The 13,475-nt window shown below is 45.5% G+C and overlaps 2 protein-coding genes across 2 annotated transcripts in view; one reads left to right on the top strand and one right to left on the bottom strand.

Moving 5' to 3' along the window:
• Nucleotides 1-3,457, bottom strand: part of MDN1 (midasin AAA ATPase 1) — a 151,166-nt gene extending 147,709 nt beyond the window's left edge. The window contains exon 1 of the mRNA XM_060205395.1: nucleotides 3,196-3,457. Within this exon, the coding sequence (XP_060061378.1) occupies nucleotides 3,196-3,297 (102 nt within the window). The 5' untranslated portion in view covers nucleotides 3,298-3,457. The remainder of the gene's footprint in view (nucleotides 1-3,195) is intronic.
• The window catches only part of CASP8AP2 (caspase 8 associated protein 2), a 142,780-nt gene that overhangs the window by 35,164 nt on the left and 94,141 nt on the right, over nucleotides 1-13,475 (top strand). The gene's annotated exons all lie outside the window — the stretch shown is intronic.

The raw sequence follows: 13,475 nt of genomic DNA, 5'->3' as shown, positions 1-13,475 counted from the left end.
GCCACCCAGCCTCTAAATTTCCCCCCATTATATTAGATAGGACAGAGAGAAATTGAAAAAGGAGGGGAAGATAGAAGGGAGGGGAGAAAGACAGACACTTGCAGGCCTGCTTCACTGCTTGTAAAAGGATCCCACTGCAGGTGGGGAGCCCAGGGCTTGAACCTGTTTGCATTTAACTATAGAGGTGGGAAGCCTTAAATTCCATAGTAACTAGCTGGTCTATGATTCCTAGATTCTAAACCTCTGTTCTAAATTCCACTTAAAAGGGGGAAGAGAAAAAAAAAACAAAAAACCTAGCAGCAACAATATATAATTCAGGAGTCTATCACCGGAAGTTCATTCAGCTCACCTCCTTTAGTCTAACCCATCAAAAATCTGTTTATTTTCTAGACCTCTGCATATGTGTTAGTGAATCCCTTTGCTGGGCTCGGCCATAAACCCTGAGAATACTTTTGAATCCTCCTCACCCTTTGCTTCACACATTCCATTTGTCTTCACTGAAACACAAATGTTTCTTACGTAGCTCCAGACAAAAAAAATAAAGCATATATGGGTAAGTGATACACTTATGACAGTAAGTTATTATATATATATATATATATATATATATATATATATATATATATATATATGATTTTTTAATTTCATGGCCTGGGAGGTGCCATGAAATTAAGTGGATAAACTGTTAGACTGTCAAGAATGAGATCTTGAAGGGACAGGTGGTGGCGCACCTGATTGAGTGTACATGTTACAATACACAAGGGTGGGGGTTTGAGCCCCCGCCCCACCTCTTCCCACCCTACGGTCCCCACCTGCAGGGGGAAAGCTTTGTCAGTGGTGAAGCAGTGCTGCAGGTGTCTGTCTCTCTGTCCCCTATATCTCCCCCTTTCTCTTGACTTCTGGCTGTCTCTATTCAATAAATAGAGATAATAATTAAAAAAAAAAAAAAGAGTTCTTGACTTCCATCCCTCAACAGTGATGCTCTGGTTCTCTCCTCCTTTCATTTCTCATTAATTAATTAAAACATGTTTTATTCTCAAGTAGTTCATCGAGAGGTCTAGCATAACAGTTATGCAAAAGATTTTCATGCCTGGGGATCCAAAGTCCCATGTTCAGTCCCCATCACCAACATAAACCAGAGCTGGCCAGTGCTCTGGTCTCTCTTAGTAAAAAAATAATAAAGAACTTTAAAAAAAGAAAAGTTCAGGGAGTCAGGCAGTAGCACCATGAGTTAAGTGCAGGTGGCCCAAAGTGCAAGGACCTGCATAAGGATCCCATCTCAAGCCCCCAGCTCCCCACCTGCAGGGGAGTCGCTTCACAAGTGGTTAAGCAGGTCTGCAGATGTCTCTCTTTCCCTCCCTCTTTGTCTTCCCCTCCTCTCTCTCTGTCCTATCTAACAACTATGACATCAATAATAATAACTACAACAACAATGGCAACAAAAAAGGGGAAAATAAAATAAATATAAAGAAAAAAAGAAAAGTTCAGTTTAGATTGGGGGAGCAGGGAAGAAGGAACTAAGTTAACTGAAATTCAAGGTGAAAAGATTAGTTTCCATTAAGAGAGCTCTTAGACATTGTTCTCAATTCATACAACAGAGAATCAATGAAAAGTTCTTTTTTAAAAGCCCAAAAGGGAGTCTGGTGGTAGTACAGCAGGTTAAGTGCAGGTGGCACAAAGTGCGAGGACTGGCATAAGGATCCCGGTTCAAGCCCTGGGCTCCCCACCTGCAGGGGAGTCGCTTCACAGGTGGTGAAGCAGGTCTGCAGGTGTCTATCTTTCTCTCCCCCTCTGTCTTCCTCTCCTCTCTCCATTTCTCTCTGTCCTACCCAACAACAATAATAACTACAACAATAAAACAAATAGGGCAACAAAAAGGAATAAGTAAATATTAAAAGAAAAAAACTTAAAAAAAAAAAGAGCCCAAAGACCCACTTCCCAGAAAACTGTAATTCACCATATCATACTTAAGAGTTAATGACGCAGAATCAGCACTAGCTGCCTTGCTTTGCCCCTCAATGGTTTTGGCGGTTTATGAAGTCTCCATAAACGGATGATAAATTCCCTGAGGATTTGCCGGTCCTAAAGCACTGCAGAAATGCAATCAATACTAGTCAATAAGGCAGAAGAAAAAGACTGGACAGGAAAAAAAAAAAAAAAAAACCTGTGGCCGGGTGGTGGCGCACGTGGTTGGGCTCACGTATCACAATGACAAGAAGGACCCGGGTTCAAGTCCCCGGCCCCCCCCCCCACCTGCAGGGGAAAAGCTTTGCGAGTGGTAAAGCAATGCTGCAAGTGTCTCTCTGTCTCTCTCCCTCTATATCACCCCCTTCCCTCTTGATTTCTGGCTGTCTCTATCCAATAAATAAAGATAATGAAAAATCTTTAAAAAAAAATTTTTTAAAGACATTCAGAGTGGGAGTGGGCGGGGGTGGATAGTCTTATCGTTATGCAAACAGACTTTCATGCCTGAGCCGCCAAAGTCACAGGTTCAGTCCCCCAAATAACCATAAACCAGAGTTGATCAGTAAACTGGAGAAAAAAAAAAAAAAAACCACACACTCGGCAGCACACGTCAAAAGGCAGACACGCAACCTCAGTCAAAAAAGAAATACAGGCGCATTTACTTCCCAAGTAGGGTGGTGGTGGTGACAGGTCCGTGGAGAAGTGAAGGCGCTTCACCGCCAGATAGAAACAAAACCTTAGGGCGGGGGAGACGGCATAATGGTTATGTAAAGAGACTCTCCTGAGGCTCCTAAATCCCAGGTTTAATCCCCTTCCCCACCATAAACCAGAGCTGAGGAGTGCTCTGATTTTTTATTTTAAAGATTGGGGTCCAGGTGGTGGTGCACCTGGTTGAACGCACATGTTACAGAACGCAAGGATCCAGGTTCAAGCCACAGACCCCACCTGCAGGGGGAAGCTTCACAACTGGTGAAGCACTGCTGCAGGTGTCTCTGTCTCTCTCCCTCTCTATTACCCTCTTCCCTCTCAATTTCTGTCTCTATCCAACAAATAAAGATTAAATTAAAAAAATGTTGCTTCTAATCTCACACTTGCAGGGACTCCCCCGCTACAGGGTAGCCGGGTGGAGAGGGCCAGAAGGACAAAACGGGGCTCCCCGCCCCCAGCAGCTTTTCTAGGCGCTTCGGCGATGGCCCGCAGGCTGGTCGCTTCTCCCCCCCCTTCTCTTACCTGCTTTGCCAAGAACCTGCCCAGCTCACTGCGGCTTTTCTCGTTCTTGCCAGCGATTAGCCGCAGCGGCACGGCCGCCACATCCAGCAAAAGGTGCTCCATTGCCTCGGGAACCTCCGCCCCAGGAAGCCACCAGGCTCCCTACTTTGCGCTTAGACCCTACAAACGGTCCCGATCCGCGTGGCGGATCTAACAACTACGCCCCTGGGAAAAGCGGCCGCAGCTCTGCAGATGCCGCAAAAAGCAGCGACACACGTGGGGGGGAAAGCACGCGGCGCTTTGCGTCATCAAACCGCGACGACTAGCTCCTGGGGAGGGAGCGGGCCTTGGGTGGCCCCGCCCCGCCCCCCGTCTGGCCCCGCCCCCGCCCCGCCCCCTCAGAGGCGGAAAGCTGGGGCTTCGTTCCAGCGACACATCTGGCTGATTCTCAGTGGAAATAGAGATTTCGCGAGCTGGAGCCGAAGCTTGCAGCAAGTGGAAGACGCGGAGACGACGTGCGGCCATAAGGAGAGACAGGAGATTCAGCTAGGCCGGGGAAGCGCGGGAGCCTGTTTCCGCTTCAGCGGCAAAAAGACCAGGAGTGCATAAAACAGGTTGACTCTCTCAGACCCAGCAGCCCCTCTTCTAAGATCCCACTGCCCATGGAAACTCATACACAAAGATAACAAGCACACCCCTTGTGATAATTTCTTTAAAAGATTTTATTTATTGGGGCCCAGGGGTGGGGGTTGGCACACCGAGTAGAGCTCAAGGACCCTGGTTCAATTCCCGCCCCCGCCTGCTGGGGGAAGCTTCCTAAACAGTAAAACCTTTTTTTTTATTATTTATTTCTTTATTGGGGAATTAATGTTTTACATTCAACAGTAAATACAATAGTTTGTACATGCATAACATTCCCCAGTTTCCCATATAACAATACAACCCCCACTATGTCATTTATCATCCTTCATTCTCTCCACCTGTATTCTCTCCACCCACCCACCCCAGAGTCTTTTACTTGGGGGGCAATATGCCAATACCATTTCAGGTTCTACTTGTGTTTTCTTTTCTGATCTTGTTTTTCAACTTCGGCCTGAGAGTGAGATCATCCCATATTCATCCTTCTGTTTCTGACTTATTTCACTCAACATGATTTTTTCAAGGTGCATCCAAGATCGGCTGAAAACGGTGAAGTCACCATTTTTTACAGCTGAGTAGTATTCCATTGTGTATATATACCACAACTTGCTCAGCCACTCATCTGTTGTTGGACACCTGGGTTGCTTCCGGGTTTTGGCTATTACAAATTGTGCTGCCAAGAACATATGTGTACACAGATCTTTTTGGATGGATGTGTTGAGTTCCTTAGGATATATCCCCAGGAGAGGAATTGCAGGGTCATAGAGAGTTCTCCAGACTGTTCTCCACAGAGGTTGGACCAATTGACATTCCCACCAGCAGTGCAGGAGGGTTCCTTTGACCTCACACCCTCTCCAGCATTTGCTGCTGTTACCTTTTCTGATGTATGACATTCTCACAGGAGTGAAGTGATATCTCATTGTTGTCTTGATTTGCATTTCTCTGACAATCAGAGACTTGGAGAATTTTTTTCATGTGTTTCTCAGCCTTTTGGATCTCTTCTGTGGTGACTATTCTGTCCAAGTCCTCCCCCCATTTTTGGATGGGGTTATTTGTTGTCTTGTTGTTGAGTCTGGCAAGCTCTTTATATATGTTGGTTATTAAACTCTTATTTGAAGTATGACATGTAAAGATCTTCTCCCATTCTGTGAGGGGTCTCTTGGTTTGGGTAGTGGTTTCTTTTGCTATGAAGATGCTTTTAATTTGATGTAGTCCCATAGGTTTATACTTGCCTTAGTCTTCTTTGTAATTGGATTTCATTGAAGATGTCTTTAAAATTTATGCAGAAAAGAGTTCTGCCAATATTTTCCTCTAAGTATTTGATAGTTTGTGGTCTAACATCCAAGTCCTTGATCCACTTGGAATTTACTTTTGTATTTGGTGAAATACAGTGGTTCAGTTTCATTCTTCTGCATGTTTCAACCCATTGTTTCCAACACCATTTGTTAAAGAGACCCTGCTATCCCCATGGAATAGTCTGGGCCCCTTTGTCAAAGATTAGATGTCCATACATGTGGGGCCTCATTTCTGGGCTCTCAATTCTATTCCACTGGTCAGTGTGTCTGTTCATGTTCCAGTACCAAGCAGTTTTGATGACAATGGCCCCCTATAATACAGTTTGAGATCTGGGAGTGTGATGCCTCCGGTTCTGTTCTTTTTTCTCAAGAAAACAGTAAAACCTTTAAGAGTCTCTGTAGTGGTCTGGGGGGTGGCGCAGTGGATAAAGCATTGGATTCTCAACCATGAGGTACTAAGTTCAATCCCCAGTAGCCATGTACCAGAGTGATGTCTGGTTCTTTCTCTCCTGTCTCTCATGAATAAATAAATTTTTAAAAAAATAGAAGTCTCTTTCTCCCCCCCCCCCGTCCTCAGTTTCTATGTAAAGTGAATAATAAAATTAATGAAAATGTTTTTTAAACCCTATATAAGTCTAGGGGCTTGAACCAGTGCCCTGTGTATGGTAATGTGTGTACTTAATCAGCTGAGCCATCGCCCAGCTCCTTCACATGAATAATTTAAGCGCTAAAAATACATATATGGAAGAAAATATAGTTATTAAAAATTACAATGTCCCTACCCCAATAGGGATAGAAACAGACTGTATGTATGAATCTGTCAACGCCCATATCCAGCAGAGAAGCAATTACATTGCATTGGATCCACCTTCCCGTGGTGCATCCCGTGAGTACCCATTCATTGGGGAAACTGACGATCCTTCCTAGCCGACTGAATCCACATGGATCCCAGTCACTTTCAAAGCCAGCAACAAGCAGCTCCTGACAGCTTTCAAGCTGTTGGTCCTGCTCTTCGAGTCCTCCAACTTAATGTTGAGGGGCTGTCCTTTGCCAAACGCGTTCTTATTGGTCATCTGGCGATACAGCATCAGGCAGATGTTATCTGCCTACAAGAAACACATATAGCAGTCGGTGAAGCTGCTCGATTCACCATCAGTGGATTCGATTTAATATGCTATAATCTCCATCCTAAACACGGCCGAGCCATCTACGCCAAATCGTGTCTTGCGAACGTTTACCACACGGCCTCTTCGACCTTCTACGACTCCATTACTATTGGAATTTTTCAGCTCGTCAACGTATATAAGCCTCCCAGTGCCTCATGGGATAATGAGGTCCTGCCTAGCCCGAATCACCCAGCCGTTTACGTTGGAGACTTTAATAGTCATCACCAAGACTGGGGATATTCCTCCACTCGTGCTGACGGCTCTATCTTAGCCGACTGGGCTTCAGCGAATGATCTCTCCCTATTATACGATCCCAAACAGCCAGGCTCTTTTCACAATGCTAGATGGAATAAAGACTCGTCACCCGACCTGTGCTGGATTAGCACAGTCAATGGCCAAGCCTTTCCCGCTACGAGACAAGTTCTCAAGATCTTCCCGCACAGTCATCACCGCCCAGCTATCATCCACATTGGTCTCCAGCTCCCACTGATTCTATGCTCGGAGAAACTAAGATGTAACTTTCGGAAAGCAAACTGGCGTCTGTTCAGTGATCTTACCAACAAATGTATTCCTGCAATTCCAATTAACTCTATCCCCTCTGAAGATTCCTACAGGCGCTTCCGCCAAGCCATCTTCAAAGCAGCTTCCCAAGCCATTCCTCATGGGAGACGCGCTAACTATAGGCCTTGTCTTGATGCTGAATGCGAGCAACTACTAAAGCAGTATGATGAGTCGGGCGACCCAGATGTGGCTGACCATCTCATTGCCTCCCTGGATGCAGCACGCCAAGCCCGCTGGCAACAACTCACGGAAAGTCTGAACTTCACCCACTCAAGTAGGAAGGCCTGGAAGCTTCTTCACAGACTGGGTGCCGGTAGCCAACCCCCTCCCGTCTCCCATCCTCCCGTATCTCCAAACTCAGTGGCCAGTCACCTAACTCAAGTTGGACGTGCTAAGATCAACCCAGTCTGGAAAAGAGAAATTTCCCATGAGTGGTCATCCCACTTCCGGTTATCTTGTCCATCTCCAAAACTCTCTCCCTTTACACTGTCTGAACTGGGAGATGCTTTGAAGAGGGTTAAACCGGGAACAGCTGCTGGCTATGATAACATCACCCAGAACTCATTCTTAACCTGGGTCCCGTGGCAAAGAAGTGGCTAGCTTCATTCCTGTCCCACATCTTGGAATCTGAGTCTATGCCCAAAGTTTGGCGTCGTGCAGTTTTGATTATAGCGGTTTTGAAACCAAAGAAAGACCCAACACTGGCCGCCAGCTATAGACCAATTTCTCTCCTCTCCATGTGTTACAAACTCCTTGAGAGGCTGCTTCTGTCACGTATTTCTCATCTTACAGAGAAATTCCTTTCACCCGCCCAAGATGGTTTCCGCACAGGAAGATCTACCTGCGAACAAGCCCTGGCCCTCTTTTGAAAATTGGATTGAAAATTGAAATTGAAAATGGATTCCAGAAGGATCTAAAGATGAGTGCTGTCTTTGTTGATCTCACGGCAGCCTATGACACGGTCTGGCACCGTGGTCTCCTAGTCAAGATCTCAAGATGCCTGCCTCCATAGGTGGCCAACCTATATCGTTTCTTCTCCAAAACAGAAGATTCCAGGTGCATCTGGAGATGGAGACCTGTCTCAAGTGGCCTCCCCCAGGGCTCTGTTCTGGCTCCTATGCTATTTAATATTTACATCAATGACCTCCCAGAAACTTCTTCAAGGACGTTCATCTACGCCGATGACATCTGCTGTGCAACTCAGGCATCCAAGTTCGACATCCTTGAGGAAACACTCACGAAAGATATGTCTCTGATATCTGATTACTGTAAAAAATGGCAACTAATCCCTAGCACTCCAAAAACGGTATCATCTGTTTTCCATCTACACCATGCCTCGGCCTCGCGTGAGCTTAATGTGCAGCTTGGCGGTATGAGAATCCGGCATGAAGCCCAGCCAGTCTATCTTGGCGTTACTCTCGATCGCACTCTGTCATTTCACAAACATCTCATAAAAACTGCAGCAAAGGTGGGCACGAGAAATAACATCATTGCAAGACTGGCCAGCTCCTCATGGGGCGCGAGCGCTTCCACACTACGATCATCATCTCTGGCATTATGCTATTCCACTGCAGAATACTGTGCCCCAGTATGGTTCCATAGCCCCCATGTCCACTTGGTCGATTCCAAATTATATTCCTCCATGAGGATAATTTCTGGAACCATCCGTTCCACCCCGGTTCCATGGCTGCCAGTTCTTAGCAACATCGCCTAGCCAGATAATCGTCGGGATGCGGCATCATCTAAGTTCATTTCCCACGTCTACGCTCGACCGGACCTGCCAATATACGCTGATATCTTCGCCCACCCTGTCCAGTGCTTGACGTCTCGTCACCCAATCTGGTCCCCTATGCCTACATTGAACTTCTCTGTTCCAGTCTCTTGGAAACAGAGTTGGCAGTCAGCTGAGGTAAAGAACAAAAACCTCATCACAGACCCCTGCAAGCGTCAACCCGGCTTTGACCTAGCACTTTATGATTGGGCCCTCCTCAATCGCTATCGAACAGGCCATGGCCGGTGCGCCGCTATGTTCCATCACTGGGGAGCCAGAGACGACCCGAATTGCCCCTGTGGATACAGACAGACTATGACCCACATAGTCAATGACTGCCACCTCTCCAGATTCAAAGGAGGTCTCGAAACTTTACATCAGGCTCAACCTGACGCTGTTGACCGGCTACAGAATAAGGGCAAACACTAGAAGAAGAAGCAATTACAGAAGCCAGACCTCCCACCTTCTGCACCCCATAAAGATCTGGGGGGGGGTGGTAGCACAACAGCACAGCGGGTTAAGCGCACATGCCGCAAAACGCAAGGACCTGAGTAAGGATCCAGGTTCGAAACCCACCCGGCTCTCCACTTGCAGAGTAAGAGTCGCTTCACAATCGGTGAAGCAGGTCTGAAGGTGTCTGTCTTTCTCTCCACCTGTCTTCCCCTGCTCTCTCCATTTCTCTCTGTCTTATCCAACAACAACATCAATAACAACAACAATAATAACCACCACAACAACGACAAAACAACAAAGGCAACAAAAAGGAAAAAAAAATAGTCTCCAGGAGCAGTGGATTCATGGTGCAGGCACTGTGACCCCACAATAACACTGGAGGCAAAAAAAAAAAAACAAAAAAAACTTGGGTCCATAGTTCCAGAGGGTTAAAGAATAGAGAAACTTCCAATGGAGGGAAGGGAATATGGAACTATGGTGGTGGAAATTGTATGGAATTAAACCCTCTTACCCACAATATTATCAATCATTAAATCACTAATAAAAATTATTTTAAAAAATTATAATGTAAGAAGCCAAGCAGTGGCTAACCTGGTTAAGTGTACATAGTACGATGTGCAAGGATCCATGCAAGGTTCTGGGTTCAATCCCCCAGTCCCCACCTGCAGCATGGATTCTTCACAAGTGGTGAAGCAAGTCTGCAAGTGTCCATTGTTCACTTTACCTATCTTCCCCTCCCTTCTCAATGACCCCTGGAAGCAGTAGATTCATAGTGCAGGGATCGAGCTCCAGCAGGAACCCTGAATGCAAATAAATAAATACAATACAATGTAAAAAATAAATACCTAAAGGCGGGCCAGGCAGTAGCATATCAGGTTAAGCCACGTAGTGCCAAGCTCAAGGATCCTGGTTCAAGCCCAGCTCCACACATGCAGGGGAGGTCCCTTCACAAGCGTTGAAGCAGGTATGCAGGTGTCTGTCTTTCTCTTTCCCACTCTGTCTTCTTCCCTTTCAATTTCTCTCTATCCTATCCAATTTTTTTTAATGGCCACAGGAGCAGTGGATTCTTAGTGCAGGCACCAAGCCCCAATGATAACCCTGGAGGTTAAAAAAAAAATACTTTGAGATTCCTCAAAAGAGAGGTGTAGAGAGTACATAAAAATTAGAATTACGGGGAGTTGGGCAGTAGTGTAGCGGGTTAAGCGCATGTGGCGTGAAGCGCAAGGATGGGGTAAGGATCCTGGTTTGAGCCCCCGCTCCCCACCTGCAGGAGAGTAGCTTCACAGGTGATGAAGCAGGTCTGCAGGTGTCTATCATTCTCTCCCCCTCTCTGTCTTCCCCCCTCTCGCCATTTCTCTCTGCCCTATCCAACAACGAACAACATCAACAATGGCAATAATGATAACCACAACGAGGCTACAACAACAAGGGCAACAAAAGGGGGTAAAAATGGCCTCCAGGAGCGGTGGATTCATGGTGTAGGCACCAAGCCCAGCAACAACCCCGGAAGAAAAAAAAATTGAAATGTGGAGCCCCCACATTTGGGGACATCTAATCTTTGACAAAGGGGCTATGGACATCTAATCTTTGACAAAGGGGCTCAGACTATTCAATGGGGAAAGCAGAGTCTTTTCAACAAATGGTGTTGGAAACAATGGGTTGAAACATGCAGAAGAATGAAACTGAATCACTGTATTTCACCAAATACAAAAGTAAATTCCAAGTGGATCAAGGACTTGGATGTTAGACCACAAACTATCAGATACTTAGAGGAAAATATTGGCAGTACTCTTTTCCACATACATTTTAAAGACATCTTCAATGAAACGAATCCAATTACAAAGAAGACTAAGGCAAGTATAAACCTATGGGACTACATCAAATTAAAAGCATCTTCATAGCAAAAGAAACCACTGCCCAAACCAAGAGACCCCTCACAGAATGGGAGAAGATCTTTACATGCCATACATCAGACAAGAGTTTAATAACCAACATATAAAAAGAGCTTGCCAAACTCAACAACAAGACAACAAATAACCCCATCCAAAAGTGGGGGGAGGACATGGACAGAATATTCACCACAGAAGAGATCCAAAACGCTGAGAAACACATGAAAAAATGCTCCAAGTCTCTGATTGTCAGAGAAATGCAAATAAAGACACTAGTAGCGGTAGTGCAGCTGGTTAAGCGCACATGGCACGAAGTGCAAGGACCTGCATAAGGATCCTGGTTCGAGCCCCCAGCTCCCCACCTGTAGGGGAGTCACTTCACAGCAGTGAAGCAGGTCTTCAGGTGTCTATCTTTCTATCCCCCTCCCTGTCTTCCCCTCATCTCTCCATTTCTCTCTGTCCTATCCAACAATGATGACAACAACAGCAGCAATAATAACTACAACAATAAAAAACAAGGGCAACAAAAGGGAAAATAAACAAATATAAAAAATTTAAAAAGCAAGCAAGGAAGGAAGGAAGGAAGAAAGAAAGAAAGAGAGGGGGTCGGGCGGTGGCGCAGTGAGTTAAGCGCATGTGGTGCAAAGCGCAGGGACCGGCGTAAGGATCCCGGTTCGAGCCCCCGGCTCCCCACTGCAGGGGAGTAGCTTCACAGGTGGTGAAGCTGGTCTGCAGGTGTCTATCTTTCTCTCCCCTTCTCTGTCTTCCCCTCCTCTCTCCATTTCTCTCTGTCCTATCCAACAACGAATTGCGTCAACAAGGGTAATAATACAACGGAGCTACAACAAGGGCAACAAAAGGGGGGAAAAATGGCCTCCAGGAGCGGTGGATTCAAGGTGCAGGCACCGAGCCCAGCAATAACCCTGGAGGAGGAAAAAAAAAAGAAAGAAAGAAAAAAAGAAAGAAGAAAGAAAGAAAAAGACTGGGAATCAGGCGGCAGTGCAGCAGGTTAAACACAAGTGACACAAAGAAGGGAGGCGGAGCTACGAGCAGCAGATCTCTTTCTCTCCTCTCCTCTCCCAGATCAACAAGGAATACCAAAGGAGACCACCCGGACCTAAACAAGACAGGAGTAGAATGACCACAGGAACCCAGTAAATACCCGTGAGTACAAACACGCGTGGCTGGTGACAGAGAGGAGAGAGGGGCCTAAGGAGAGATTAAGTGACTGCTAACAGTTCAACAGTTTATCAATGGAGACACCACCTCCAGTCTGCTCCACCAACAAGGGGACAGCTGAAGGGAGGAAAGGACTCCCCAGAGACTCACCAAGTGCAACTCTGAGTCTCCATTGCTACTACCCTCAGAATCTGGAGCAGCAACAGGGAGGGACACCAGGGCACAGGGATCTAACCGGGAAACTCAGGAGAAGACCTATACCTCGGTGGCATAGCTGAGGGGCTGTGAAAGTCTCTTTGCATAACCACTGGATTATCTCTGCCACACCCTGCTTTATCTCTTGGTCAGGAGTCAGTGATTAAGCTAAGAAGCTTATTGATAGTTTAAAAGCCCTCAGGCTCCCATAGCCTACAGGGAAGAAAAAAAAAGAGGCTTTTACACCACTGAGCTCCAACTCAGGGATTGAAAAAACTGTTAACTTCCACCACGGTAAACCCTTTAATTAAATTACTTAGACACAAGTCAATCCAGGCAATAGTAATCAATAATTTGAAAAGTACTGATAAAGGGAACTCATAACATAATATATAAAATGGTTAAAACAACAAGAAAAAATATTGGAGACTCGAACCAGGACAAGAGTCCAGCTAAAAGTCCTCCAGAGGATGAAGCACAAACAACGAGTTCAACATCCAAACATTAGCTAAGGAAATAATAACAGGAGTGAATAAAGAATTTGAAAAAATCATAATCAGAAATGCAGGAACAACAAATGAGAATATGGAAGAAAATTCTAATTATCTCATGGTTATTAGAGAGCTGAAATCGCTGAGCTAAGAATGCAATTAGCTGAACAAGCTAAAACAGTATCAGAGCAGGGCAACAAAATAGATGAACTCCAGAAAGAAGTAGAGGGCAGAGAGAATAGAATCTATGAGGCTGAAGACAGAAATAGCAAGATTGAGGATGAATTAGAGACAACTAAAAAAGAAGTAAGAGATCTCAAAAAAGAGATTAAGAGATGCTGAAAACAACAACAGAGTCCTATGGGGTGACTTCAAAAGAAACAATATACGCATTATTGGCTTACCAGAGGAAGAAAGAGAAGGAGAGGAGAAAGCATTCTCCAGGCCATAATAGCTGAAAATTTCTCTAGTCTAGACAACACCAAAGACATAAAGATTCAAGAAGCCTAGAGGATCCCTAACAGAATTAACCCAGACCTAAAGACACCAAGACATGTCATACTTAGAATGGAAAGGAATAAGGATAAAGAAAGGATCCTTAAGGCTGCAAGAGAAAAACAAAGAGTCACCTACAAAGGAAAACCCATAAGATTAGCAGCAGA

Source organism: Erinaceus europaeus, chromosome 13 (genome assembly GCF_950295315.1).
Source record: "Erinaceus europaeus chromosome 13, mEriEur2.1, whole genome shotgun sequence".
Lineage (NCBI taxonomy): Eukaryota > Metazoa > Chordata > Mammalia > Eulipotyphla > Erinaceidae > Erinaceus > Erinaceus europaeus.
The sequence above is the reverse complement of the archived record's forward strand: the minus strand, read 5'-3'. Positions and strand labels throughout refer to the sequence as shown.